At 45.2% G+C, this 27,894-nt stretch overlaps 8 protein-coding genes and 1 non-coding gene across 10 annotated transcripts; 4 read left to right on the top strand and 5 right to left on the bottom strand.

The window, feature by feature from the left end:
• Nucleotides 1-1,599: 1,599 nt before the first annotated feature.
• On the top strand, nt 1,600-2,227 carry LOC108049270. Its single transcript, XM_017130396.1, has one exon. The coding sequence runs from the start codon at nt 1,738-1,740 to the stop codon at nt 2,107-2,109; it is 372 nt and encodes a 123-aa protein (XP_016985885.1). The 5' UTR covers nt 1,600-1,737; the 3' UTR covers nt 2,110-2,227.
• A 275-nt stretch (nt 2,228-2,502) lies between these two features.
• On the bottom strand, nt 2,503-3,392 carry LOC108049268 (S-phase kinase-associated protein 1). The gene is made up of 2 exons (XM_017130395.1): nt 3,139-3,392; nt 2,503-3,074 (listed from the first exon to the last, which is right to left on the bottom strand). Exon 2 carries the CDS (start codon nt 3,071-3,073, stop codon nt 2,588-2,590), a length of 486 nt encoding a protein of 161 aa, XP_016985884.1. The 5' UTR covers nt 3,074; nt 3,139-3,392; the 3' UTR covers nt 2,503-2,587.
• Nucleotides 3,393-3,899: 507 nt separating this feature from the next.
• On the top strand, nt 3,900-6,454 carry LOC108049249 (SET and MYND domain-containing protein 4). Its single transcript, XM_017130374.2, has 3 exons — nt 3,900-4,493; nt 4,557-5,680; nt 5,747-6,454. The coding sequence occupies exons 1-3, from the start codon at nt 4,230-4,232 to the stop codon at nt 6,081-6,083; spliced, it is 1,725 nt and encodes a 574-aa protein (XP_016985863.1). The 5' UTR covers nt 3,900-4,229; the 3' UTR covers nt 6,084-6,454.
• Nucleotides 6,455-6,515: 61 nt separating this feature from the next.
• Nucleotides 6,516-7,959, bottom strand: LOC108049250 (protein OSCP1). Its single transcript, XM_017130375.2, has 2 exons — nt 7,794-7,959; nt 6,516-7,360 (listed from the first exon to the last, which is right to left on the bottom strand). Exons 1-2 carry the CDS (start codon nt 7,930-7,932, stop codon nt 6,534-6,536), a joined length of 966 nt encoding a protein of 321 aa, XP_016985864.1. The 5' UTR covers nt 7,933-7,959; the 3' UTR covers nt 6,516-6,533.
• A 1,591-nt stretch (nt 7,960-9,550) lies between these two features.
• On the top strand, nt 9,551-16,907 carry LOC108049216 (small RNA 2'-O-methyltransferase). The gene is made up of 3 exons (XM_017130331.1): nt 9,551-9,796; nt 15,261-15,430; nt 15,626-16,907. Exons 1-3 carry the CDS (start codon nt 9,566-9,568, stop codon nt 16,419-16,421), a joined length of 1,197 nt encoding a protein of 398 aa, XP_016985820.1. The 5' UTR covers nt 9,551-9,565; the 3' UTR covers nt 16,422-16,907.
• On the bottom strand, nt 10,015-14,988 carry LOC108049214. 2 transcript variants are annotated; one of them, XM_017130329.2, is made up of 5 exons: nt 14,849-14,988; nt 13,546-14,076; nt 13,328-13,483; nt 11,292-13,270; nt 10,015-11,200 (listed from the first exon to the last, which is right to left on the bottom strand). In XM_017130329.2, exons 2-5 carry the CDS (start codon nt 13,931-13,933, stop codon nt 10,700-10,702), a joined length of 3,024 nt encoding a protein of 1,007 aa, XP_016985818.1. In that variant the 5' UTR covers nt 13,934-14,076; nt 14,849-14,988; the 3' UTR covers nt 10,015-10,699. The 2 variants fall into 2 exon arrangements, with proteins under 2 accessions (XP_016985818.1, XP_016985819.1); XM_017130330.2 differs by having other exon boundaries at nt 13,546-14,073.
• Nucleotides 16,908-17,300: 393 nt separating the features above from the next.
• LOC108049217 (dynein axonemal light chain 4) lies at nt 17,301-18,569 on the top strand. Its single transcript, XM_017130332.2, has 3 exons — nt 17,301-17,676; nt 17,734-17,817; nt 18,112-18,569. The coding sequence occupies exons 1-3, from the start codon at nt 17,611-17,613 to the stop codon at nt 18,274-18,276; spliced, it is 315 nt and encodes a 104-aa protein (XP_016985821.1). The 5' UTR covers nt 17,301-17,610; the 3' UTR covers nt 18,277-18,569.
• On the bottom strand, nt 18,459-27,227 carry LOC108049213 (pre-mRNA-processing-splicing factor 8). The gene is made up of 14 exons (XM_017130328.1): nt 27,113-27,227; nt 26,278-26,916; nt 26,004-26,219; nt 25,732-25,944; nt 25,546-25,671; nt 24,851-25,270; nt 24,572-24,789; nt 23,459-24,510; nt 23,204-23,396; nt 22,396-22,969; nt 22,178-22,328; nt 21,939-22,115; nt 21,584-21,875; nt 18,459-21,524 (listed from the first exon to the last, which is right to left on the bottom strand). Exons 2-14 carry the CDS (start codon nt 26,889-26,891, stop codon nt 18,580-18,582), a joined length of 7,191 nt encoding a protein of 2,396 aa, XP_016985817.1. The 5' UTR covers nt 26,892-26,916; nt 27,113-27,227; the 3' UTR covers nt 18,459-18,579.
• On the bottom strand, nt 25,327-25,502 carry LOC123037030. The gene has a single exon (XR_006417323.1).
• Nucleotides 27,228-27,894: the final 667 nt, after the last annotated feature.

The raw sequence follows: 27,894 nt of genomic DNA, 5'->3' as shown, positions 1-27,894 counted from the left end.
ATGGGTTATTAAATCAAAACTTAAATTTTTTTTAATAACAATAAAACAAGTTTGTGCTACCTTAAAAAGTATACACCCTGCAGGGCTGCAACTACACGATCGGGATATGGTCACACTCAACAGCTGATTTTCGGCACTTTAAGATTTGTTTTGATTAAGATTTCGCAAATGGAATTTTGTGAATCACACTTAAACACGTACGATCGGCTCAATTCAGTGTGCCTTGCATAGAGTAGGGATGTCAAATATTTTTAAAATATCGTATCGCTGATATATTTTCCTTAAGAAAAATATCAATATATTAGATATTTTTGATATTTTTTTTTCAGTTGAATTTCAAAATTTTAGCCGCTTAAATAAGCTAACAACAAGGAAACAAGACTTTTGCCATAAAATTAAAGTAAAAGCACTAGAAAAATATAAAAAATGAAATACGTTTTGTTACATTTGTTATTTTATTAGTTTCATAAGTCTTTGCATATGGATTTTAAAAATACTCTTTCCGTTATGTGTCGGTCGGTCATGCGGCTGCGTTTGTCGCAGACAACGCACTTAATAGCCGACGCTAACCGCTCTGACGACACCACTACCCGGGGTAATTAGGTAGCTTAGTGCAACACTGGAAAGATTTGGTAAATTGTCTTTCTGGGAGTACCAGAATTCCACCAGATCGCTGTCCCAGTCGGTGTGAGGCATGCTTATGTACATGAGAGAAAGATATGCAAGTATCAAATAATATCGAAAAATAAACTATCGATATTTTGATATTTGGCTAAAAAAATATCACGATATAAATATATATTTTTTTTCCAAAAAATATCGATATATTGATATTTTGATATATTTTTGACATCCCTAGCATAGAGCGTCAGTAAAGTTCAACTAAACCATGGAGCGGGGAAGCTGCAAGGATTTCAGACAGAAAGGAGGTGACTGGCAGAACGACGGGTCCTTCTTCACGGTCTTTCACGAATTCGTCTCGAAGAACGTGTCCATGCCCTCCGACCTGGGCGAACTGATCGCATACGTGTGGCTATTGGTCATCTCTTGGTACGCACTCCTTTTCGCCCTCCGGTTCCTGATCGCTTACGTCTTGCTATTGGTCATCTCTTGGTACACACTCATTTTCGCCTTCCGGTTCCTGATTTCCCTGGTGAAACCCGACATCGTCGTGGTGGCCGCCTTTTTCGTTGTCCAATTCCTGCCAACCTACGAGTTTGTGGGCCTCGTCGATCTAATCTTGGCCAAGATCATGGACATCATCGCGCATGCTCTTGTTTAATACATAAAATACATTCCATTCTTAAGCTGCCTGTAAATAACGTTATTTAAATGTTGCATATTTGTTATTATTTTGATACGAAGGTAGGGGATTAAAAATTTTAAATTTACAATGTCTATGTCGGTTTTATATCTCAATTTTAAGCTTATTTAAAGTTATTATAAAATTTTAAAAATTATACTGCTCTTTACACAGTTTAAAATGGGTTATTAAATCAAAACTTAAATTTTTTTAATAATAATAAAACAAGTTTGTGCTACCTTAAAAAGTATACACCCTGCAGGGCTGCAGCTACACGATCGGGATATGGTCACACTCAACAGCTGATTTTCGGCACTTCAAGATTTGTTTTGATTAAGATTTCGCAAATGGAATTTTGTGAATCACACTTAAACACGCACGATCGGCTCATTCAGTGTGCCTTGCATAGAGCGTCAGTAAAGTTCAACTAAACCATGGAGCGGGGAAGCTGCAAGGATTTCAGACAGAAAGGAGGTGACTGGCAGAACGACGGGTCCTTCTTCACGGTCTTTCACGAGTTCATCTCCAAGAACGTGTCCATGCCCTCTGACCTGGGCGAACTGATCGCATACGTGTTGCTATTGGTCATCTCTTGGTACGCACTCATTTTCGCCTTCCGGTTCCTGATTTCCCTGGTGAAACCCGTCATCGTCGTGGTGGCCGCCTTTTTCGTCTTCCAATTCCTGCGAACCTACGAGTTTGTGGGCCTCGTCGATCTAATCTTCACAATATTGGGCCTGGTCGCCAATCTAGTGAGTTCCATCCTGGCCAAGATTATGGACATCATCGCGCGGGCTCTTGTTTAACATGTACTTAAAATACATTCCATTCTTAAGCTGCCTGTAAATAACGTTATTTAAACGTTGGATATTTGTTATTATTTTGATACGAATGTAGGGGATTAAACATTTTAAATTTACAGAAGGAGTATATTTTTTTATATCTGAACTTTGAGCTCATTTAAAGTTATTGTAAAATGTTAAACAATTTTATTATGTTGAGATAATATAACAATTTCTATTATCATAATAATCAGCATTAGGGTACACGTATGTACTTTCGTATTCCTGACGACAGTATAATGTTATATTATCAAGATAATAACAATTTCAAAATGTCATATTCATGATAATGATTGCTGATTTGGTGCAGTCCAGAAATAACTTAAAAACTAAATACATTTTAATCAAACGCAACAATTAGAAGCAATGCTTTTGCAATGATTTATTTTGATAATATAAGAACTTTAACAATCCTTCCAATGGGCTAATGAGGCATCTCCAGCTATTTATCCTCGCACCACTCGTTCTCCTTGCGCACCTGCTCCTCCTCCTGCGGCGAAAAGTCGTTGTTGATGGCGAACGTGTCGCGGATTTCCTGCGGCAACTTGCCCTTGATCATGTTGGCCACCGTCTTGCAGGTGACGTCCAGGAGGCCCTGGATATTGAGGTAGTTGGCGGCCAGGATCAGCTCGAACAGGGTGCCCTGGTCCACTTTGAGGAAATCGGCGTCCCACGAAGAGATATCATCCGTGCGCTTCTCCTTGTTCTCGTCCTCCTCGGTCACCATGGTATCATCCTTGTGGTAGGTGGCCCAGTGGAGCACCTTCTTCAGGATCAGCGAGTTGACATTCGGCAAGGGCAGCACACTGTTGTCGCTCTCATCGCCCAGATCCTCGAGAGCCGTGCGAATCGTTTCCGAGCACTTGGCTATCTCCTGGTCCGTGTCGAATATCTCCTTGTCGGAAGACTCCAGCCGAATGATGGGCATTCTATAAAATCGAACAAGCCATAAATTCATAACTCAACCCACGCCCTTTCCCTATTTTTACATACTTTCCTGCTTTTGCTTCTCTTGATATGATACGAAAGTGTTTGATTTATTTGCAGACACAGCCAAATAGAAAATTTGTAGACAGGCCAGAAGTGTTCTTAGCTGTGGCCTACTGGCTAAAAATAATATTCCCTTGCCTTCAACTTGAACCGAACTGGTGCGGCGGCCGTCTGAGCACGCAAACTGAATAAACAATTTGATCAAATTGCCAAATTTGCCCGAATTCTTCAAAATTCAGATTTTGACAGAAGAAAAGAAATGGCCGCCAGTGTGTGCACTTCCCTTGGGGAATTCAAAGATGGCGCCAACATAGATTAAGTGCGTGAAAGCACTGCGATGACTATCGGTATACAAAGATATCAATTAAAATATTTATATTTTTTTATTTTGAAAAAGTCACTTTGTTAACCGCATGGCAACAGCAATATCAAAATAGGACATCAAATGTTTTATAAAATTTAATTTAGAACATAAAATTAATAACTATAAAATATACATATATATTTCCAATAATTCAAATTGACTTGAACATAAAAAGTTTTCGGACAAATTCAAATACGCGGTATAACTACCTTTTCCAGCACTAATTTTTAACAAAGTCTTGCCAGATCGGCGAAAAAGTTTAAGCAAAAAGTGCGGGTTGGGATTGGTTTTGGCGTTAGTAAGCGAATACATAATCCACAGTTAGTGGACACATGGACCCTTTGAGGTGTGTCCTGGCTAAGGCAAGCTCAAATTCGTTGGTATATTTTAGTACATTCGCCGGCAATGCGGGGTTAATTATTGGTGGGCTATACCACACTACCAGCGGATTCGCAAAAAATAACATTTTAATCGCCCTGCGGATAATCGCAATATTGCCGAATCGAAATTGTCTGTGAAATCGCAAATTAGCCGTCAGCACGTGCGCCAGCTAAACAATTCGCGGCAGCGGCAGGGGGCCAAACGAACCGATTTTCCGGCTGAAAAAAACAGGCGGCGTCGCCGACACGCGGACCGAACCGTAGGATCCGATCCGATCCGATCCGGAGAAGTCTCCAGGACATACAGGACCAGGACCAGGACCAGCACACTTATCCCTCCCGCTCACAAGATGGACGTGTACGACGTGAGCGACGATCTGGTGAAGAAGCTGAACGACTGGAAGCTAATAGGGATCATCTCCGGGAAGTTCAACGAGCTGAAGGAGAACTACCGCAAGGTGGACTTCGTGGAGCGGGCCCTGATCGACTTCAAGTACATGGAGAAGATCTTCCTGAACGTAATGCTCCGGGAGGACAAGTGCAACAAGCGGAGCGTGGAGTTCCGGATGCTGGGCAACGAGCAGTTCTCGCTGAAGAACAGGAAATACTTTCAGGTTGGTTTCCTATAGAAACGGCTCCATTCCAGACCCAAAATAACACTGTGTTATACTTTTCAGGCCCTGGAGCTGTACAACAAAAGCATCTGCTATGCCGAGCCCAACTCGGAGCACCTGTCCATAGGCTATGCCAACCGGTCGGCGGTTCTGTTCGAATGGAAGCGCTACCGGGAGTGCCTGGCCAACATCGAGCTGGCCAGGAAGGCCAACTATCCGGCCAGGCTGAGCCACAAGCTGGACAAACGGGAGCGGGACTGCCAGCAGCTGCTGGAGCAACAACCGACGGATGTGGTGCCCTACGAGTTCAAGCTCAGCTTCGATTCGCACGCCCAGGTGCCGTACATTGCCGACTGTTTGGAGCTGCGCGAGTCCGCCGACGAGGGACGCTTTGTGGTCAGCAATCGGGATCTGGTCGTCGGGGATTTGGTGGCCGTGGAGCAGCCCTTCTGCTCCACACTGCTGCCGCCCATGCGGTACATCCGCTGCGCCACCTGCAAGCGGGAGAACTACCTGACCCTCATACCCTGCGACAGCTGCTGCTCCGTGATGTTCTGCTCCGAGGAGTGCAAGCAGCAGGCCACGTCCACTTATCACCGCTTCGAGTGCCCCATCATTGACTTTCTGCACCGCATGTTCAACAAGATCCACGGCATCGCCCTGCGGACCACGCTGGCCGCCTTGGATCTGTATCCCAGCATCGAGGAACTGATGGCCTTCTGCGAGCAGCCGCAGAATCAGCACAAGTGCGCCTTCGACCTGGACTACGGGCAGCTGTCGCCGCAGGAGCACTACCGGGCCATCCACGGACTGGTGACCAACCAGCACCTGCGCTCCGTCTCCGATCTCTTCCAGCGCTCCGTGGTCTGTGCCGTGCTCAAGCACTTTATTATCGAATACACGCCGCTCAAGGACTATTTGGGCGGCGAGGAAGGCATGAACTTCTTCACGGACCTGCTGTTCCGGCACCTGCAGACGTCCCCATCGAATATGCACGGCATTGATCTGGTGGAGCAGGTTAACGAGACCAAGGACGACCAGACGCACTCGTCCGGGGCGTACGCCTTCCTCTCGCTGCTAAATCACTCGTGTGCGCCGAATACTTTAAGGATATACGAGGGCACCAAGGCGTACCTGTTCGTCCTGCGGCCGATTAAGGCGGGAAATGTGCTCTACGACAACTATGGGTGAGTGGTGGCCTATTTCGTAATAGCACAACACATTCTTAAAGAAATGCTTTCCCTTCCTTACAGCGCCCACTTCGCCATCTTCAGCAAGCAGCAGCGGTTGGACACACTGTCCATGCAGTACCGCTTCGACTGCAAGTGCGAGGGCTGCGAGCTGGACTACCCCACCTTCAGGCGGATGCCGCACAAGGCGACGGTGCCATCCGTGACCGATGACACGGACATGAAATCGCTGGGCGCCTACAACTACGACTTTGCGGTCAGCAACTACCGGAAGTACTGCGACTTCCTTACGCAATACGGCGCCGCATATCCGTGCGAGCAGATCAGCTCAGCGGAGGAGTGCCTCAAGATGGCCCTTCATATCATGGTGGACGCAGTGCCGCTCAAGGCGAAGATGTAATCGGATCCTGACGCTGGCCAACCATCACCACAACCACCACCCAACACGGACGAACTTTTCCTTTGCTGACTTTGACTGGAGGCAGCGTATTACAAGCGAGACACACAAAATGAGGAGAGTAATTGATTAATATACATGTTGTTGCCATAAGTCTGTAGCGCAGGCAGCAGCGCGATGAGAGGAGCACGCCCTTAACTTTTATATTTGTAATTGTACATTTCGACCTTTGGTTCTATTTTACCCTGCACCAAACACACCCCCACATATTTCACAACAAGTCGCAAGCTCAAAATTCTAACGTTGATTCATTTTTTTGATCACAACAATGTCTTCGATGAAAACAAAACAAAAAACAAACAAGAACTATGCAACTTACTGCGTTTTTATAATTATTTTACAAAAACCAACTGAACAAGAAATACAATATTTTCTAAACGAAAGGCACTGGCTCTAAGGAATTTTGCTGTACAAGTCGAGCAGGTTCTGGTTCAGCAAGGATCCACCCCGCGACATCGCCGTAGATGGCGTCGTGGGCTCCAGCTGGACAAACTCGCAGCCGGAGGAGCTGCTGGCCACCGGATCATCGAAAATCACATTGCCGAAGGCCTGCTCGAACTGCTGCTGGAACTGGCGGGCATTGATCGGCTGCAGATCCTCGCCTTGCGGTGGACTGATGTTCAGCTGGGCGGCCAGTTGATCCATGCTGTTGGGCTCCCGTTCCTGCTGTTCCCGCTGCTCTGCACTCTTCACATAGATATTATCGCCCGCCGACTGGACATACTCCGTGAAGTATTCCTGGTCCACCTCCTTGAAGAAACTCCCGTCCATGGCCTGGAATCCCAGGCGAATCAGCAGCGATATCTTGGTGTTGAAGCACTGCAGCCAGGCGCGGTTCGTCTGGTAAATGGACAGCTGGGCTTCCTCCCCGCTGGCGTTCCAGAAATCCAGCAGTGTGTTCTTCGTGAAGTCAATCAACATGTGTCGCTTGGCATCGGGATACAACCTATTGACCGCCTCCAAGTGCCGGAAGGTAATCTCCAGCAGGTGGTGCTGATGTCGGGACACGAAAAGCTGCCACTTGTAGACCATGGTCATCAGGTTCCACAGCTTGGACATCGACTGGTCATCGAGTCTCATCAAGGAGCAGGTGGCGATGTCATTCAGCATGAACTTGCAGTGCTCGGCGGTCAGGAGCTGGGCATTATTGTGTTTCGATCCGTTCAGCAAGGAGTCTATAAACTTGGGCTCCAGCAGCACCGCGGTCACATCGTGAATAACTGTGAGATATGTATTCCGGGAATATATCGTCAGGTTTAGATAACAAAACTCTTTTATTGCATGGCTGTCTTTAGTCAGAGTTATTTAAAAACTTAGCCGAAGGGTTATTGCTTATAAAAATCTATCTATTTATCTATTGTTACGGACCATTAGCTCAAGTGGAATATTCCAAATTTTAAAATAAACAACTTCAATATCATTGATTTGTAAATTTGTATTTTAAAAAATTTTTTTAGGAGTTGGCTTTCCAACTTAAGAAAGATATTCTACGATTTGAACTTTTTAAAAGCACTTGATAAATTTAGTCCTCTTTAACCTTTGGCAAACATCAAAGGAGACTTTTGCAAATGGCAAGGACTTGAACTAGAAGTCAAATATAATATTTGAGTTCGCAGTTGGTAACTGACTATTATGGGTATCAGGATTGCTCACCCTGAATTGACTTATCCTGTGCAATCTGCTGGGCCTTCAGCCGCTGATCGATCACGTAGAGCATTTCGCATCCCAGATTGACCAGGATGAAGACATTCGCCCGAGGATTCGACAGCTGGTGCGGACTGAACTTGGCCATCTTTTGACGGACAACTTGAAAGCACGGTTGGCGAATGCAAACTGAACTGGTAAACCGAAGACTTCGTGGAGCACGCAAGGCTAGGAACCCAAACCGTACACACACACCGATGGCTTATTGGATTTTCGGTTTCCGTGCGGACTGCCGGCCCAATTTACACGGAAAATAATTTAACAATTTACTTCGTATTTCAAATAATCAAATAATTGGTAACGGCTTTTTTGGGAATTTTTGATGTTTAAAAGACTTAATTTATTAAATCTTCCTTTAGTGTTTTCTTGATCCATTGATAAACTTGTTTTTAAATCACAACTAAATTTAATGAACTTCTTTTAAAAATAGTTTTTTTTATTAAATTTCGAACTTTCGAATTTTTAGAACGTTTTATTAAAAGTTCGTTTTCTAGTACATCAAAAGGGACAACAAAGTAGAGTAACTATGATTAATCAAACCATTAGTTGTATCATATTTTCTCAGACTTTTTTTTTGTATTTATATGAAAGGCTTCAAGTTTTTTTCTCATTTGGTTAACTCAATTTAGTTTAACATAATAATTTAATACATTTTGATATACAAGTAGCAATATCAGCTTTGTTTTCAGTGCTCTGCCGCATTTGATGGCTTTATGAGCCCCGGCCACGTCTTTCAGTGCAAACAATAATAAAAGGGAGTCCTCGGCGACAGAACAGCCGACGTGTATAATTATGGCAACCGTGGGGAAAGGTCCTCCACCAGCGCGGGGCACTAAAATTTATTGATTTCTAAATTTCCATTTCAAACGCGGGTCAATTAGCCTGGAAATTATGGCAGCAGGTTGAAAACTAAAAACGTTTTTAATGTGGGACATGGAGCCGCTGACGTTGGCATTATCCGTCCATTAAACATTACACCAATACGGAAAACTCCCACGACCTGCAGACCTGTCTGATTATTCGACGGTCGAGTGGCTGGTGGTTGTTGGGGTTTAACAACCCACCAGTTTCGATGCAAATGTGAGGCAAACACCTGCAGCGAAGGTCGTCCGGAAAGGATGCCGGAAGTTGCGTGATTCCCCTGACCACAAAAGCCAGACTGATTTCCATAAAGTTGGGCATTTTAAAAATGTATTCTTGCAGTAGCAAAGGAGTACAATATGAAATATAATATGCCCCTTTGAATATTGATATTTAGTTTTTAAGATCTGTCAATTTAAATTTAGTGGCTTTTCAAACCAAAAATTAAATAAACACATTTCAATTATTAAAATAAACACATACTTTTTAGACCTAATTTGCTTATAGAGAGTTAAACATAAGCTTATTTTTAGAGCAATGGTTGTCTAGCTATTTGATTAAATTTAAAACTGATTAAAACAGCTGTATTAGAAAAAAAAACTTTTCAATTCAAATAATTTTAAAAAGTTTTCATAATAGTGTTTAAGGTCTTTAATGGCTAGCATATTTTGAGACCGAAACCTGAAGACTTACTTTCAATAGATTCTAAGCCTCTAAAGATCTCTGTATCATAAATTTACCGCCCTAATTCAAATACAATAACTATCGATATAATAATCACGATTTCAGATACTTTTACCTGTTCGATTCCATAAAGATTTTTCACGTAGAGCTTTGAGGTCACTCTTATACGACGCGCAATGTTTTGCTACAAGTTTCCCTGCGGGGATTTCCAAACACTAACAACAATGACTGAAACCGGGATTACTTTTGATCCGCCGGTGTACGAGCAGCGTTACTGTGCCGCTATCCAGTTCCTGGAGGACTCCCGCTGGACGGAGCAGATCAAGAAAGTTGTGGAGTTTGGCTGTGCGGAGATGCGCTTTTTTCAGCTAATGCGTCGCATTGAGACAATAGAAAATATTCTACTGGTAAGAACAATTAGTTTATACCACAATATTAAAAAAAGGACAGTAATTCAGTTTAATTATTAAAAAAATTCAATAGAGCATAATCTTATGGTAGGAACTTTTAGCTTATTCCACAAGATTAAAGAAAAGATTTTTGTTTAGTTAAGGAAATCCAATAGAAAATATTCTACTGGTAAAAGCTTTAGTTTATTCCACAAGATCAATGAAAAATAAACGAGTTCAGATTAGTTATTAAGGAAATACAATTCTATTTTATTTATTTCCGCTGCTAGTTTATACACGCATATATATCCTAACTTAGACTTGTATCATGTTTATCAAATAACTTTATCTAGTTATATTAAATACTTTTGAGGAGAGTATGTACCGGGCTGCATAAAATATGGGTGAAACGGGGCGTACATCTGGTCTATAGGATGATGTATATTCTAACATAACTAACATAAAATTTTCAAGTAATAAAATAAGAATTTAAAAATCAATGATTTGCTATCAAGGCAATGGTGCACTGCTCCTGCGCACCGTTTAAACACACAAACATCTCTTACAACTGGGGACTACATGGTATAATGGATAATTCAACAACATCTTCCCTATGGAGGTGAGCGTGCCAACCAAAAAACTTACGAAAACTTATCGATTTAATGTTTAAAAAACCAAAATTACACATTATGAAGTCGATCTCACTAGATCGAGTCCACGCTCCGCCTGCGTTTCAGGTCCGAAGTGTGTATATATAAGTAGGTTCTGTCCTGTTCGTACCTTAATTACCACTAAAAATACTTGAAAACGAATTTAGGTTTCTTCTGTTCTGCCTCTCTGTCCTTGTCCTTCTCTTCATCCGTTGCCATCCGACTTCCTATTGATCACTCCTAGTCTCTATTCCTAAGTGTCATCTGGCAATCATTTGCGACAGTGCCTGGACGAGTGGACACCGCGCCCCTTGCCATAGTTGTTCTCGTCATCGTATTCTCCGTACAGATTCTGCACTTCCAGCAGGCTCGAGTTGTTCTCCGCATCGTGCTCGCCGTTTTTGGGTTCAGTCTTATAAAGAGCTCTGCGCGTGCGGCTCGTCTTCAGTTTCCGCTCCCCCTCGCCGGTGGCCGAGGCCAGAGTGGAGCTGTTCTCCTTGCGTGTGGCGCAGCCACGTTTGTTACTGGCCACTGCCGAGAGCGGCGTGGAGCGGCTCTTGCTCACGGCTCCCGGGGCGAACCGCACGACGGCCGAGTTCTTGCTCGGACGTCCCACACCGCGATGGGCCTTGACCGGCGGATGCTGATTCTGCTGAGCCTGGCTCTGTTTGCTGGTGGTTCGCTTGCGTGTGGAGCCCCTGGGACGGCCACGCACAGCTTTCTCGGAATGATCGGAGCAGTCGCTCTCCTCTGCAGCGCCATCCGATTCATCCTGCGTTAAAGATTTAAATATATTAATAAGGGCTCTTTTAGAAGCTGTATTACAGAAATTCATTCAGCTGGTTTTAAATGATATAACTTACTTCTCCATCAACGCTATCTGCGTCCTCATCTTCCTCCTCTTCGTCCTCCGGCTCACCACCCTGGACCTCCTGGTTCTCGTCTTCATCATCTTCCTCCTCCTCTTCGTCATTATGATCCTGGACAACCAAGCCCTTTTCGCGACGATTTTGCTCCATGGCCAGTATCGCGTAGGTGGGCTTGCCCTCGTAGCGCTTTGGAAGACGGGATTCCAGCGGGCAGATGGACTCCTCCCGCTCAAACTCCTTAACCGCCCGTTCGCGGGCTATTTGATCGGGATCCTGTGAGAGCACCTCCGCCCACGAGAACTTCTTTTTCGTCGCTTTTTTGTTAGATTTAGAACGCAGATTTTTGGGAGATACGCGGTTCGTGAGCGAATGCTCCTGGAACGGAGTGCTCAGCGCTGAGTTGCGCATCACATTGGTGGCTATCTTGTTGTTTAGCTCGAAGATGTCGCACTTGCTGCCATCCACCACATCCTTAGCGGAGACACAAGTGCGCAGGATCTCTTCGCTGCTCAAACGCATCTGATTGGGATCGTGGCCCAGACGCTGGTACTCGCGCTTGAAGATTTTGCGGTAGCGCTCGTAGTTGGGTCTCTCCTGGTAAGCCAGCTGACTGATCTGCAGCAGGAACTCGCCAAGATACTTAGGAACTTGCTTGCCGTAGAACTGTCGCAGCATCTCAGGCACGTCCGTCATGAACAGCTCCTTGGTGCGGTGCACTTTCTCCTGCTGCTGCTGTTGGGCCACATCCTTCCAAGGTAGATATCCCTCGGACCAATACAGCAGGTTGTAGCCCAGGCACTCTAGATCACTGCGCCGCGAATGGGCGCCCAGATGAGCGTCGCGTGACGTGAACTCTAGCGTGCCGTCATGCGCCCTACGCTGATCCATGATGAAGGGGCGGTGGATTCCGCGATCCTGGTACTTGGACGCCAGGCCAAAATCGATGAGGAAAACATGCTCCTCCTCGACGGGCAGAAACTTGTACTCAGTTGGGTTGCTTTCACCGTGCTTGATGACCCTGCTGCGCAGTTTTTGGTCACCATTAGGTTCCTTCTTCTGCTTCTCCTGGTGCCGGGTGGCCCGGGTTGAAACAGAGCACTTTTTGGGACTGGGTGCCTGAGCACTTCTGCCTCTTCTGTTGACCGAGCGGCAGGACGAGGGCGGAATGAACTCATCCGACTCGTTATCAGAGGATTCCGGCGATTCATCACTGTTTTCCGCGGTCGCCTTGGGATAGCCCTCCTCGTTGAACTCCTCGCGGTAACTTATGCGCTTTGTGGGGCGCAGATAGTGTGACTTGACCATCTCCTCGTACATGGAGTTGCGCTTCTCGCGACGACATGAGCGCACCGGATTGGAGCCGCTGAACTGGACTGGATTACGTGCAGTTCGCTTCTTGTTCACTGGCGTGTGGTAGATATCCAGGCTGTTGCTGTTGTTGCTGTTCGATGTCGCGCCATCATCAAAGTCCTCGTCATCTTCGTCTTCGTCCTGCTTAATATGTGCAATCCGCTTCAGGGCGAACTTTTCGTTCTTCAGGAAGTACTCATCATCATTTGTCTCCTGCTCCGAACTGTTGCCGCTGTCCGTGGTCTGTTGCTTCTCCTCATAGTGCTCGTCGTAGCCATTGCCCTTCGGGACCGCCTGCTTCCTGAGGTACTTGCACTTGGACACCATCAGGTTTTGGGCCTTAATATCGTTATGACAATATCCCTTATCGTGCAGATTCTCCAGTACATTAATTATGTGCACAGCTAGCACTAGGAGTGACTTCTGATGCACCTTTGAGTTTTTGATCAGCGAGTGCAGATCACGATCAAAGCGCGGTAGCACAAGAAAGCGATAACGGGCATCTCCAAAGTAGTGCGTGCCTGAGGCAATAAAGCTGGGTATCCCAGAGGGCGGTCCCTTGCTGAGAGCATGCATCTGTTGGACTGGCAGGATGGCAGCATCTTCGCCGACATTTAATTGATCTGTAATATGGGTGTTTGAGAGCTGGTATTATGAAGGGGAGTTGAGCATATGCCTACCCTTGCTCTGAGATGTGTTGATCAGGCAGTGAATCTCTACGAAAAGAGGCCCATTTGAGTGTGGTTCGATCTTGACCACGTATTTGGCTGTTTCCGAGCTGGCCGGGCAAACAGTGTCGTCCGACGCAAGGAAGATCTCGCCAAAATTGCCTTTGCCTGCGGGAAGAAACAGGGTTTTAGTTTTCACGAAATTCAGATGGGTTTCCATTGACACTCACCTATGGGTCGCCCTAAGCGCCAGGCCTTGGAAAGCATGTCCCTCAGAATGGTCCCATTGACCACCGAGGGTCGGAGTGTGTAAACCGGGCGCGGTGACTCCATTATACTGGAGTTGTTGTGATCGCTGGCGATGCTGGCTCCCGTCAAGAGCAAACTACGAGCCTGCGGGGTGTGCAATAGTGTGGGGGGATCCACCTCCGTGCCGCCAGCGGATCCTGCCGAGGAGCAGGACTCCTCGTCGTCGTTCTCGTGAAACTCGAAGCCATTGACGCTGCTGGAGCCGCCGGTCAAGCGCTGGCACTTCTCGGCGACCTTGGCCGCCGTACGCTTTCGCTTGCGGGCACTGCGGTCCGTGGTTGGGCGCTCCAATTGGAGGCGCTTGCCCATATCGGCAGCAGACGAGAATCTGGGTGCGTTTTCGGAGGTAACTCCCCTGGGATTCTGTGACTCAGGCTCACGTTTAGGCGGCGTGATTCGAATTGTTGGTTTGTTTTTGTGCGATTCCGCTTTCAACGGCGCTTCTTTATCTACTGATGAGGAAAGAAGAAGAAACAGAGAGGTCACTAATTATCTATTTTCGTGGTATTACTTCAGGCAGAAATTAGTATTGTTTTTATTCAAACGCGTGTCTTGTGAGGTTTTTGTACTATTGGGATTTGTGTTGTTTTGTTTTTTGCCTTCAAGTAATTTTCGTCATTTTATTGCCATTTGTTGTGCCTAGCAGTGTTGTAAAGCGCAGGTGTTGTCTATTTTTGAAGTATGAGATCAGATCAAAATTTATATTGTTTTTAATACGGATGTGAGGCTTAGCAGTATTGTTTATTGTGAAATTTGATTATTTTGTGTTGTGTTTTTTCGCACAATGTATTTCATTTGGTTATTTTATTTATTTTAATTGGCAGTGTTGCAAAATGATTTAATTCGCTGCGCGTCCGGGGGCACGAATACAAACACAAACAAACGCGAACGCACCACCATGTCTGGGAACACAATCACACCGACATACAAACATACTGTGGGTTCCGAAAAAAATCGATTTTCTGGCCGGCATTATTAAACAAAGAACTAAATGTTGGCATGTTTATTCAGTTGCACGGGGTTTTGCCCTCGGGTTAAGCACTTTTCTCGTGCTAATAAGTTGCTATCGCAGACCAAAGTCAAATTGATCTTGCAGTATGTATTTTTCTCACGTATTACTCGTTCTCTTCTTCTTGTTTTTCTACGTTTTCTTTGCCCCGTTTCAAATGTTTGGGGGTTTTCCGCTGATTTGTATTGTTTGGGATCTTATATTGTAATGCTTACACTTTTCACTAGGTGCAACGGTGCACAAATGCACTTTCACACGATAATTGCTATTGTAATTCCGTTTCCATTTGACTTTTCGTAACAATTACACATTCTTCCTGTGCACTGCTGCACACACACACGCACAGTTTTTCCAGTGTGACCGGATACGGGGTTAAAAAAGGTTTTTCTTATGTGACCGCTACTTATAAACTTAGAAATACATTATTTAATAAATTATAAACAAGTAGATTTAAAATTTTAAATTGTTAATTGCTAAGATGCCTTTAAATTGACATTCATTCCGTCTAAATGTAGTCAATAATTTGATCTTGTTTTTGCACTTCGATTAATTCATTATGTCCTATGTTTCATTCTCATTTTGTTTCAATTAGTGACGGTTATTTTTCAAAACTCGTTTAATTTGCAGGTTGATATTGACGAGCCCTTGCTGAGGAAAAACTCAATTAGCGTCAATCCTTTGGTATCTGATTATATAAGGCATCGTTTGAGTCCTCTGAACGTTCGAATTCTTCAGGGAAGCGTTGCAGATTCTTCCGAAGAATTGCGAAATACAGACGCCGTAGTTGCCTTGGAACTGTAAGTCTTCTTAGTATATTAGTTTTTATAAATATTGTTTACAATCATAAAATTAATTATTCATCAATAACTCAATTAACTAAACTGTATCAATAATGTCCCCATTACAATTTAAATTTATATATATTTGAGTAGAACATTTTATTTATAAAAAAAATATTTCTTTATTTTACTAGTCTATAATTTTTCTTTCAGAATTGAGCATGTATATGACGATGTTTTGTCCAAAATTCCATCCAATGTTTTTGGTTTTATGCAGCCAAAATTGGTGGTTTTCAGCACCCCAAACTCAGATTATAATGTAATCTTTACGAGATTCAATCCTTTGCTGCCGAATGGATTCCGCCACGACGATCACAAGTTTGAATGGACTCGGGAGGAGTTCAAAAGCTGGTGTTTGAGCATTGTTGAGAAGTACCCGAATTACATGTTCTCCTTGTTGGGAGTGGGGAATCCGCCCAAGGACCTCGAATCGGTGGGGCATGTGTCCCAGATAGCTATATTCGTTCGGAAGGATTTCTTGGAATCGCAATTGGAGAATCCGTTGGTCACCAATCCCAAGCTTGATGAGGAATCCACTCCCTACAAGCTTGTTCATTCTGTCGACTATCCCTTCAATGTGGATACGCGTACAGAAAAGGAAAAGATCTGGAACGAAGTGCAAATTGAATTGAATCGTTTTAAAAGAATCGCCAATTCTTCAGAGAATGAAATAGATCATTACCAGGACACCTACAAAATGCCAATTGCAGACCTATTGGAACGCCTACATTACGTAAAAGCTACAAAAGAAATCTTGGGGGAATTACTACATGAAAACAATATTAAAGTTGAGGATGAATACGTTATAATAGAAGATTCCGATGAGGAATCGCAGTGGTCCGATCCCAACGACCTGTCTGAACACCTTTCCCAGGAGGCTGTATTAATTGATCAAGAGCAAGATCAAGAAGAGGAGTACTGGGATTCCAACCCCGAAAACGGAACTTAATACTTTAAACTCTTAATTCAACTACAACTTAAGTTTATACTTAAGTTTTGACGATGTTCATTTGGTTACGTCGTAATCTGACAAACTGTCACGCTCAAATTTTTGATCTAAAATATTGTTTTTACATTTCCATTACATAAGCCATTTCTTTAACAATTATGGAATCACTGTCATGATAAACCAAAGACCTTTATATAATTTATAATTCCTAAAAGATAAGTTTAGCTTATAAAGTTCAACTTATATAAATACGAGTGATAGAATTTCTTAATTCTTAATACTAAAACTATAAATTCATATTTCAGGATCCTGATCTGGCATCTAGTTTTTACCTTATAAGATCATATTATTCATACTCAAAAACTTTACATTTCATTTTGTAATACTTATCTTTAACTACATAATTCCTTCGAGTCATTAATTCCATGTTGGATTGTTAAATAAACAAAAGCATTCCCCATGTTTTGTTAACTGACAATCTGTTGACATTTTGAGTGCATCATCATGGGTGCGGGGTGGGTTTCAATGGGTTTTTCCAAGCATCAATGGCTATTCCTCCCCCAGCTGACCACTTTCAGTGCAAAAATCATGGCGAAAATTGGGGTTGCCGCCAATAAGATGACTATGACGCCGCGTCGTCTGTCTCGCAGTGGCACCCGCACGGAAATTGCTTTTGTTTGCAACAAAAACCGGGGATGCAGGAAGCAGCAGCAGGGGACGAAGGACCCTTAACATGCAGACTTGGCGCAAACGCAGCGCACACCGAGTGTAGCTATGAAAACCCCGGCTCACAGGAACTTTCCCCCGGCGCAGAAACTCCGCCTGTGGTTGCCAGTTAATGGAGTTGGCGTCAGCACGGAGCCGGCGTATCCATTGCCATCGTTTAGTTGCAAGTCAACCTCGCTCCTGACAGGCTGGCAGGCCAATCGAAACCGAAACCGTGCCCAAAAACAAATTGCCATAGCAGCCATCCTGCCGTGACAATAGCGCAAAAACGGAGAATTCATAAGCATTCACCTGCCATTCATATACTATATATACACATCTATAGCTACAGTGCCGCCTTTACCTTGACTTGTGTGTCACATGTAAATAGGAATTTAACTCGATTTTTATTACATTAGCCTGGCCTGGCTCCGTGATAGTTATTATTTCGGTTCCATCCTTCAGTCGTTGGTGAATCGCAGACATGGCGGACGAAGAAGCCGGCAAGGAGGGCGAAAAGAAAATCGTGCATGTTTACCCTTTGGTGAAGGTTGGTTAAGTATAGAATATCCTGGATTAAATCCTGACTTGTGACTCCCTATTTAAGCACTCGGACATGAACGAGGAGATGCGGATAGAGGCCATTGAACTGTCCATCACAGCCTGCGAGAAATACTCATCTAACTATGAGGTAAGTCGAATACCTCAAAAGAGAACCCACATAAAAGGTTAATCTAGGTTGCTTTATGAGAATACAAAATTCTGATTATTTTTAAATTATTAGATAGTTCATTAAATAAATGGTTAATATTCTAACTTAAAAGTTTCTCAAATATTTATGTACGATTTAACAAAAAAACTATAGATTATTAGATGTCTAGAGTCTCAAAATTAGTGACTTAATTTATTGTTTAACCTTTTATCCCTGAAGTTCTTCCCAGAACTACATAGTAAACCTAACTTATAATTTAAAATCCATTACCAGCACGCTGCCAAAATCATTAAGGAAAACATGGACAAGAAGTTCGGCATCTATTGGCATGTGGTTGTGGGCGAGGGATTTGGATTCGAGGTCTCCTACGAGACGGAAAACATTCTCTACCTCTTCTTCGCCGGCAACCTGGCCATCGTGCTGTGGAAGTGCTCCTGAATGCGGGTCAGCAGTCAATCGAACGTACCTAGAAACCGGAACAGAAACCAAAACCGAACCAAACAGAAATTTAGCATTAACTTTAGTCATACATACAGAACACTTACCGTTAACGAATGTTATGAATACTATGCCTTAGCGGCGGCGGCGGAGGAATGAATTCCATGGCAACGACTTGTGACTTGTTGGAAAAAGAATGGTTTTTATTACAAAATGTACCTAGGCGCTAGCATTTTGAAAACAAGCTTATAAAATTGTTTGTATGCACTAAACGAAAACCCTAAAACTCCCGACACGCGCCTCCTACGCGTACACATCCTCCCGATCGGCGCCAGCCCCATCGCCGCCGTCCTCGAGATTGGAGAAGAGCAGGAAATGCGAGGTGCGGTGGAGCTCGTGGTAGAACTCCTTGGGGTTCGCCAGCTGCAGTTCGTACTTCATGTTGGGATCGTGGCGCACGCCCATGAAATTGTAGTTCCAACTGCTCTGCGCAGGCACCATGAAGAAGCCAAGGAACTTGTTTGAGAGCAGCATCTGGACACGTTCGTAGTGCGACGGCAGGTAGCCCTTGGGATTGTTGCCCTTGTCCGTGTTCTTGGAGCCCCACTCGAAGCCCGAGGGCGTCAACTTGTAGGCCGTTAGCGAGCAGGATCCGGGCGTGAAGGAGCAAGTGATCACTATCGTCTTCTCGCCATCCCAGTTGGAATTCTCCTGCATGATCTTCGCGTGCGTCGTGATGTCCTGCGGCGACAATTGCGGCAACTCGTTGGGCTGCGTGTGGATCCAGCCTAGCGGCTCCATGTCCTTGAGATACTGATGCGTGGGCAGGGCATTGGGCAGGTTGATCGTCTGGTGGGTGCCCCACTGTGGCGGCATCACGATGCAGCGGATCTCCTTCACCTGCGGGTTGTCTGGTGGACTTACTCCGTACAGGTAGCCCGCAATCTGGGCACGCAGATCCGATATGGTGACAAACTTTTTCAGTATGTTCTTGGGCAGGATGTAAGTGTAGCCGGTCTCCTTAATGTCGTCCGAGCTCACGTAGATGTGGTTCGTTCGCAGGTGCAGATTGGTGGCTGAGATCGCTCTCACTCGCCATTCGGTCTTTGAGCTAAACGTCTGCGTCTCATAATTGGACGTGGTAGAGGTGATGATCTCGTCACCGTGCTTGTTTGTGGTACGCGTAGTCGTGGCGGTCAGTTGGTTCTGCTCCTTGGTCTGCTTCTCGATCTCTGCGATCTGCTGGCGTTGCGCAGACGGAGCGCTGATCTCCATGCCGAGGATAATGTCACGGATTTCAGACTGCGTCAACGAGGCCACATTCACGTTGTTCTTCTTGCCGTAATCGGCGAGAATAAGGTCCTTGAGCTGCACCTCCACCTTTATCCATTCCTCGTCCGTCAGTGTGGGCCAAATATGATGCGCCTCCGTAATGGTGGTCTTGTCCGGCTTCAGGATAATCTTCGTCCTTTCTGTATTCACGTGGAGAGCACGCAGAATGAGGATGAGACGACTGAAGGCCGTGTATGAAGAAATGGTCTTTAACCAATCGTCATAGAGGTTGAACAGCACCATCTGCGGCTCTGTGGCCTTGAGGATCAAATCTCCAAACTTCTCCACTTTGAGGCAAGCCTGGAATGGCAGCTGCAGCTCGGATCCCTTAATCACAATGTTGGGGAAGTCGAGCAAGTGCACCTCCAGCGGATCCAACATGCCCTTTCGCGTCACAATAATCTGTTTGGGCTGCTCCTCCACTGGCAACGATCGAATCAGCGCAGCCACCTCCTCAGCAGTCTTCCACTTGGCCAGCTGTCCCAGACGTTTCTGACCTGCCCACACAGAGGTGTGAATGATCTTTAAGAAAAGCTGACCCGTACGCGGATTAAAGATGAAGATTGCTCCATTAATGGGCTTCGTTGTCAGATTTCCCTCGAATGTCTTGTGGATTGTGACGCGATACACGTTGGTGTCGTCTACGAACCAAATGATCTGGTTGGAGAACAGCTCTCCGTAGTTTTGCGAGCTGAGGTATGGCTCCGTTGGCTCCGACGAGTAAAGTTGCAGTGCCTTGCGGATGCGTTCACGAAGCACATACAAAGCTGGATTCGCCTTCATGATTTTCGCCATGGCCTGTTGGATGAGAGTCTTGCAACCAGGGAACCAATTGCCGTAAGCTGAATGCAGATTGTAGGCCAGATCGATGGCTATCAAGACGCCCGTGGGAGAGGGATAGATGGACATGTTGTCCGTGGTGTAGTCGAGGAACTTGGCCCTCGCATATCGCTCCACATCGTGCGAATCGTAATCACCCCAACGCAGCTGGATATCAAGCCAGTACTTTTGGGTGGTGGTGTTATCCATTGTGTCCTTGGTGTCGGCCAACAATGAGGGCCGCGACACATTCCACTTGTAGGCGGGGAAGAGCAGGATGTCCGCACACGAGGAGTTCATCTTGTAGGACTTTCGGGGATGGATCGTCTCCTTCTGCACCGTCTCGATCTCTAGAGCGTCCAGTTCTTGATCAAACACCTGACACAGATCCATCACAATCGACTCGTGGATCTTCTGCCACAAATGGGCTCGGAAGATCTGAATCAGCGAGATTTTCAGCGTGGGAATCTTGCCATGCATGAATATTCCCGTCAGATCCAACTGCACCTGGAAACCCACGTACACATTCGCACGATTAATGGTTGGTGACCACCACAGTGTGAAGCGACGATTCGGAATCTGGTTGAGACCGGATCGCTGGGCATTGGTCAGCTTCTTGTACTTCATCGACTCCTCGAACCCGGAGGCCTTCTCCCAGAACAGACCCTCCCAGGTGGGGAAGTAAGTGCCCTTAAACAGTGTGTGCTCCAAAATGCCCTCCACTCCACCCAGCGCCTGGATCATGTCCGTGCGGTAGTTGTTCAGGTTCCACAGCTTGCCGTCGTGCCGCTGGTGAGTCCACCAGAAGGGATTCTGTTTCAGTACCTGGTACTGCTTAAACTCAGTTCGAATGCGCCAGCCCTTATCGTAAGCTAATGTGTGACGATCCTTCTGGAAGAGCGTGTTGATACGCGGAATACCGCGATCCCAGCTGTCCTCCAGATCCTCCAGCGTAAGCCGACGGTTTTGGGCATTCGCCTCTTGGCGCTTCAACGCATATTCCGCCCACACACGCTGCGAGTCGATGAACTCGCTTTCCCAGGGCTGGATGTAGCGATATAGATTGGGAATAAGCTGATCCTCGTCGTGGGACATACCTATAAATAACAAATTCATTAGCAACATGTATTAAAACTCTACTTAATTCAAAACCAACCAGAGCGGAAATGGGTAATGCCCACATCCGTTTGCTTAGACCAGCGCAGATCGGATTGCGGAATCAAGACGTGACCCATGCTCAACATTCCCAGACCGCCCAACTCCTTCGGTGTGTAGAACACAACAGGCGGGAAACGGGAAGGCATTTTGGAGTTCAGGCCAATCTTGATACGGGTCTGAATTTTATTCTCGCACTTGACCAGCAAATCCAGTAGCTCCTGCGTATTGACCACAGCCTCTCGGAAGTAGGTCATCAAGCCTATAAGCGCCGTGTTCCATTTGTTTACAATCTGAAATTAAAAATTAGTATAATTACTTTACGATTCAAAGAAAATATTATGGGTTTTAACTACCTTTGTGAATGTAGTAGAGCCGGAAGCCATCAGGATTTGCCGCACTCGATTGTGGAAACGTCCCAGCGACTCATCATCCACACGCAGGAAGCACTGAGCCGTGCGCTCCTTGGTAATTTCGTTCTGCAAGTTCCAAACGCCATCGCGATGAGTAAACTCTTCATTCTGGGTGCGACACTGTGGGAAGAAAATATTCAATTATAAACTGATCTTAGATTTAAAATGGTGGTTAAAGGAACCTTTGGCAAAATGCGGCATTCGAATCCACTCATGTTGAACAGCAGATTGGGGTTGTCCTTAGAATAAACAGAGACGAAGGTGCTCTCCCAACCAATGGTGGTCACGGAGCGTGGCAGACGGTTTTTAATGTCCCAAAAGACAGCGCGACCTCTGTAAAATAAAATAAAATATTCTTTACTCTCCCAAAAAATTAATTATAAATAAAAGAAAAACCTACAGATTGACATCATGTTTCATTAAACGCATGCGAGCATCACGTGGCCAGCACTTTTTGTTATTGTAGCCCACAATATTCTCGTTGTTGGGATCAGGATGTTCGGTGAGGTAGCGCTGGATGAGATCACGAGCCTCTTCCGCCGAAAACCTAAAGAACAGGTGAATGCGGTCGACATAGCGGCAATACAATCGAATGGGGTGAGCCGTCTCTGTCACTGCGTCCTGGAACGTGAGGAAATCGTTGGGCATTTGGGGGGGACCAGCCATCTCACTGGATCGGTGAAGACCCAGCACCAACAGATCCAACACCAAACCATAGTACTGGGTGATGAACGAGGAGAACTGCAGGCCGCGAATAATGCCGTAGCTGTTGGTATGGTTCATGTCCTTATAGTTGATCACCACGTTGTTCTTGGCCGTCATGTAATCAGCGATATTGTGATCGACGATCAGCCGGAGCAAACGATTGAGCAGCGTCAAGTCAATCTTCTCGTAAAGCTTTTCAAATCGCGACTCCAGCAGCACATTGCACTCGCCCTCACCCACATCCCACACATCTTGCAGGTTGTTGATGCCTGTTTCAAGGAATAGGGTGATAAAACTTAATTAACGAGATGATAACATTGAGTGTTTTTGGTTAAATATAACATTTACCACTTTAATTAATGTTGTTTTGTGGGACTCATCTTTGGCGTGAGGTTTGCAACAAGGGGATGATCAAATACATATCACTTTGCTACAAATCACACACCCAAAATGCCCAGAGTCGGACAATCCAATTTGTTCACTGATATTCTTTAGAAATTTACCTTGACACCACTTGTAGGCCAGCAATGGTGGAGGCTCGGTATCGCTGGGCTTAATCCAAGGCGGGAAAAGACGTCGCTTGTCTGCTTCATACCATAGATACTGATCCAGATAGGCGTCCGTGATCTTCTCCAAAGGTTCCACTTCATAGACAGGAATAAGATGACTATACAAGTCCATGAACTCGATGCCCACCTGAAATTTAAAATGAAATCATTAAACTAAATTTAACAAATGCTGGAGTATGAATAACTAACCTCCTTGAAGGCTCTCTGCGTGAGCAAATGACGCTTGATACGGGACAAGGCCTCATGGGGGTTATCGTATGCCTGTTCAATAAGACCCAGCTCCTCGCGCTGACTTTGATTCAACCTGGACTTGACGCTGTACGCCTCCTTCAACCGTTCCAGGGCCAGGATCAAAAGCTTGGTGTCGTGCTTGTACGAGAGGGGCGGGAAGGGAATGGGCGCAAAGCGACGCGACTCCAGCCAATGGACGGTGGTGGTATAAATGGCCACAGCCTCCTCAGGTGATATGTATGGACCATCCTTCAGATAGTTGTGCTGTCTTTCCTGCTCAGCCTTTAAGTAAAGACGCGTCAATCGCCCCAGATTCTTCTTGCACACGGTCTTGTCCACAGTGGCTCCTCGTCGAATACGTTCGCGATTGTAGTGAGCCGTGTTTGTCCACCAATCCGCCTTCATCTTAACGTAACGCAAAATCATATTCTCAATGGGAATAGGCAGACCGGGTACCTTCCACGGAATGTTAGCCTTCCAGCAACGCCAAGCCTCGGAAAGGTGCTGCAGAATTGTACGCGCCTTGTTCTGCTTAATACCTTCGGGCATCATGTCCACAATGTCGTGCATTACAGAGGCACGCAGCTCCAAATCGAAGTGGGATTCGACGCGCTGCTTGGTCACCGTTTTGGCCACGCCCTTGGAGTGTCGACCCTCGAACTGACGCGACAGCAGATTGCCCAGCCAGCGTTCCAGCAGAGGTGTAATGCCGCGCATGAAGAACAACCAGACTCGCCAACCGGGTGCCCAAAAGCCACAGCCCGGTCCCTTGCCCACTGGTCCTGTGTTGAAGCGGTAGTATATCAAATGCTTCAGATCCTTACACATCCGAATCTGCCTCATAAGCTTGTATTTGTAGCGATACATGCCAGTCAGCTGGCCGACATGGGCGAATATATACTGCAGACCGTCGGCCAACTGAAAGGCGTCCACATTGTTCAGTCGATACTGAACATGCGAGTCAATGATAAGCTTGGTCAGACGCAGAATCTCACGGCACAAGTGGAAAGCTAATAGATACAAAGAAGAATTAGGACCTTTAATAAAATTGGTAGCAAGAAATCAACCTACCATTTCCGAAACGTGACTTTTTACGCTCTTTTGTGGTCAGAGTCTTTACAGGCTTCAAGTTGAAGTTGTAATCCAAATGCAAGTAGTTAAGATTCTTTCGGTGAATCAAGAGGTTCAGCATGTTGTATCCCTGACGGCAAACCTGCAATCCAGCCTCAACCCAATCCAGGGTGGTGGTCTGGAAGAATTTTGTGGCCTTAAAAGAACGGAAGAGGTAGCTGCAAAGTAAATTGAAACCTTTAGAATAGTTTATGATAGTTTAACACCAATCTAACTAACCGTTTCTTCTGTGGTTTTGGTTTGCGGTGCTTCAGGGCATTGAGCACATAGTATTTGAGCAGTTTTTGGTAGCTAACGCGCACTTTGACTGGATGGCCAGGAGGACAATGCTCCTTGTACCAGCACTTAACCAGAGGAACATCGATGGCGCGGCGGGAGCGACCTGAACGCATGTTAAAAGGACGAGGTGCCCACAGCAAGGCGATGCCGTTGGCTGTATTGTCAGTGTACAGGGGAGTATCCTGCAGGAACGGCTGTACATCGTTCGGCAACGTAAACTCCTCATCATCATCCGGCAGTGGCTCCTGCACTTTGGAGTTCGCATTGCGATGGGATATGGGATTAATGAGCGGATCAAAGTAAAAGGCTGGCAAATCGGGATCTTCGGTCTTGATATAGACCACGTTTGGAGTGTGATACCTGAAATAGAAGAAAGCCGTTGGTTATTCAAAATCCTTCTAGCTTCAATTGAGTTTAAATGTATGCAACTATCAGCAGTCACGATTTATTCTTAACAATCGCCACGAACATATTCATTGCAGCTCCCTTTTATCGCAAAATTGGTAGTAAGCTGGGAGCTCGACGTTTTTCTAACGCGACATGAAGCATTTCCAGCGAGGATGTTCACTTGGAAACGTTACTACCACGTAAATAAAATTTAAGATTAAAAATTTCTGAAGAATGAAGGACCTTACCAGCTCAGGTGCACAAAGTGCGGCATATTGTTGTACAAGTAGGGAAAGGCAATGCGATATTCCGTGCGAATTGGCTGCCTGATAATGACTTTATTAATGTCATTAAACTCGTTCCAATCTTCGTCACTAAAAATGTAATACATGATTAAAAGATATCTTGGTATTTGTTGCTGGCAAGGCACTTACCCCACATTGTGGTCTTTAATAAGGGGCTCAAACTTAGGTCCACCCGGAATGGCCATATTTAAAGCCTTGGCGGTGAAGAAACTTTTGGGGTCAAAAAGATAAAAGAAGTTGTTGTCTACCAGGTCCGTAAGCAGTTGATTGGCCAGCCGATAAAGAGTGGCAAGCTGGGGCAGGGAAAGATTCCACTTGCGGTATGTGGTGCCGTTTACAAACCTTGAATAGAAATATATGTTAACTAACAATATCAAATATAAGCCTTGCTCAAAACTCACTGGGTATCCACCAAAGGACGATGATCGTAAAACCATTTGTACACGGCATTGTCTTCATCATTGTCCAGCTCAATCTGAATGGCCTCTAAGGGCTCCACATCGAGAACGTTGTCCGCGTAGTCGAGCGGCGGCTCCTCATCGTCGAAGGGCGGGAATCTCATGCGCTTAAAGTGGCGACGATCGCGCTTCTCACGCCTCATCATGATCCACATGGTTCTATAAAGTAAGTAATGATATTAGTTGGGATTTTAAGGTAAAACTAGAGTAAACTCACCCCCATTGGGCAATGTAGACAGGTTCAATGACCCAGGGAATCTCGTTGACAAAGGTGATGGCTCCCGTGATGTGGTACAGCACCTGTACATCCCGGATCTGCTCCCAGGGCATGGGCATGTTCTCCAGCAGCTTAAGCACCGCATGAGGCATGTACTTGAGGGCGCCGAGATAGACTCGCTTGTCGTGGCGATACTTGCGAGAGGTCATGTCACCGTGATCGCGAATAATCTTCCGAATGTGCTCCGGAGGCATGTCCTCCTTCTGGGTATCCACAAAGCCGAATTTACGCTTCTCGGCGAATCGCTTGGACTGCAAATGCTGCCATTTGAGGGCCTTCTCCTGCAGCTTCTCCTCGGTGAGGATGTCCGGTTTGGGAGTGGGAATTTGACCCAAGCCTGGTCCTTGTCCACCAGCCGGAATGGGAATTCCGTTAGCATGGCCACTGGGAGGCGGAAGCGGTGCTCCTGGTGGGGGAATCTGCTGGATCTGGTTGGCCATCTGCTGCTGGGCGTGCAATTGAGCCTGCTGAGCGTGGGCTGCGGCATAAGCCTGCTGGGCCATCAGCTGCGCCGCCCACGCATTCTGCGGTATCATGTACGGCGGAATGGACATCGTTCCGCTGCACGTATCCTAGTTCCTAATCAATAAAATGAAAAAGATGTACACTATATGACACACAGACACGTTTTGTTCGAAGGGGAGAAATCGAATGCCGCCGACGTCGCGGTCTTTTTGCATATTCACAACTCAGTGAAAAAAGCTATTATTCTACTCGCCCCAAGTTAATTCTTTTTTAACTTTTTAGCCCAACAGTTTGTTAATAACTTTTTTACCTATTTTGCACTTTTACAATGTTTCTTCGGCTGGAATTTACAATTTTTCCGGCTTGCAAAACGAAAACGTTTATTTTTTCATGCGGCAGCCATTTATTTCTGGTGGTGGCACAAAATCTAGAGGTGGCCAACATAAAAATGCCGCATGCGTAATCAAGGTAACAACGCAAGAAGCGCGATTATTCGTTTGAAATTTTCATTTTCAAAAGGAAATATCAGTTTTTTAAAAATCTATATAATTGATTACAAAATATACCTCTTCTTATTATTTTTGTTTATATATGAACCAATAATTTCTTTTTTAATGCAACTTACCTAAAATAACGCCATATGTAAAATAAAGTTATACCAAATAAGTTTACAAATTGAAAATAAACTGTAAGTGAACAAAATATTAAAATTTCAAATGATATCCAATAACCTTAAAAAATTCGATTATAATGCTTGTAATTAAATCAAATGAATCATTATCTTGCCAACGATTGTGTTAACCGAATTAATTAGGAACTTTTTAAGCCAGTGCGTAAATGATTAATTCGAGGACTGGAAATTTCTTAATTTCTCTCATTGAGTAAACATTCTCTAACAAATAAGATTAGCCAATCTGGTAAGTGCTTTATATATAAAAGTAAACTGGAAATGTTCTTTGTAACACCATTCAACCAAATTAGAAGATCTAATCGAGTCATCAGCCTGACCCTGATATGAAACACCTCTCATTTCCCATCGGGTAACGACTTCCCCAGATTCCAGAATGTTTGTCCAATCAATGATCATGTGCG

Source organism: Drosophila rhopaloa, unplaced genomic scaffold (assembly GCF_018152115.1).
Source record: "Drosophila rhopaloa isolate 14029-0021.01 unplaced genomic scaffold, ASM1815211v1 contig_115, whole genome shotgun sequence".
Lineage (NCBI taxonomy): Eukaryota > Metazoa > Arthropoda > Insecta > Diptera > Drosophilidae > Drosophila > Drosophila rhopaloa.
Note: the sequence above shows the minus strand (reverse complement) of the source record. Positions and strands in the feature narration are given on the sequence as shown.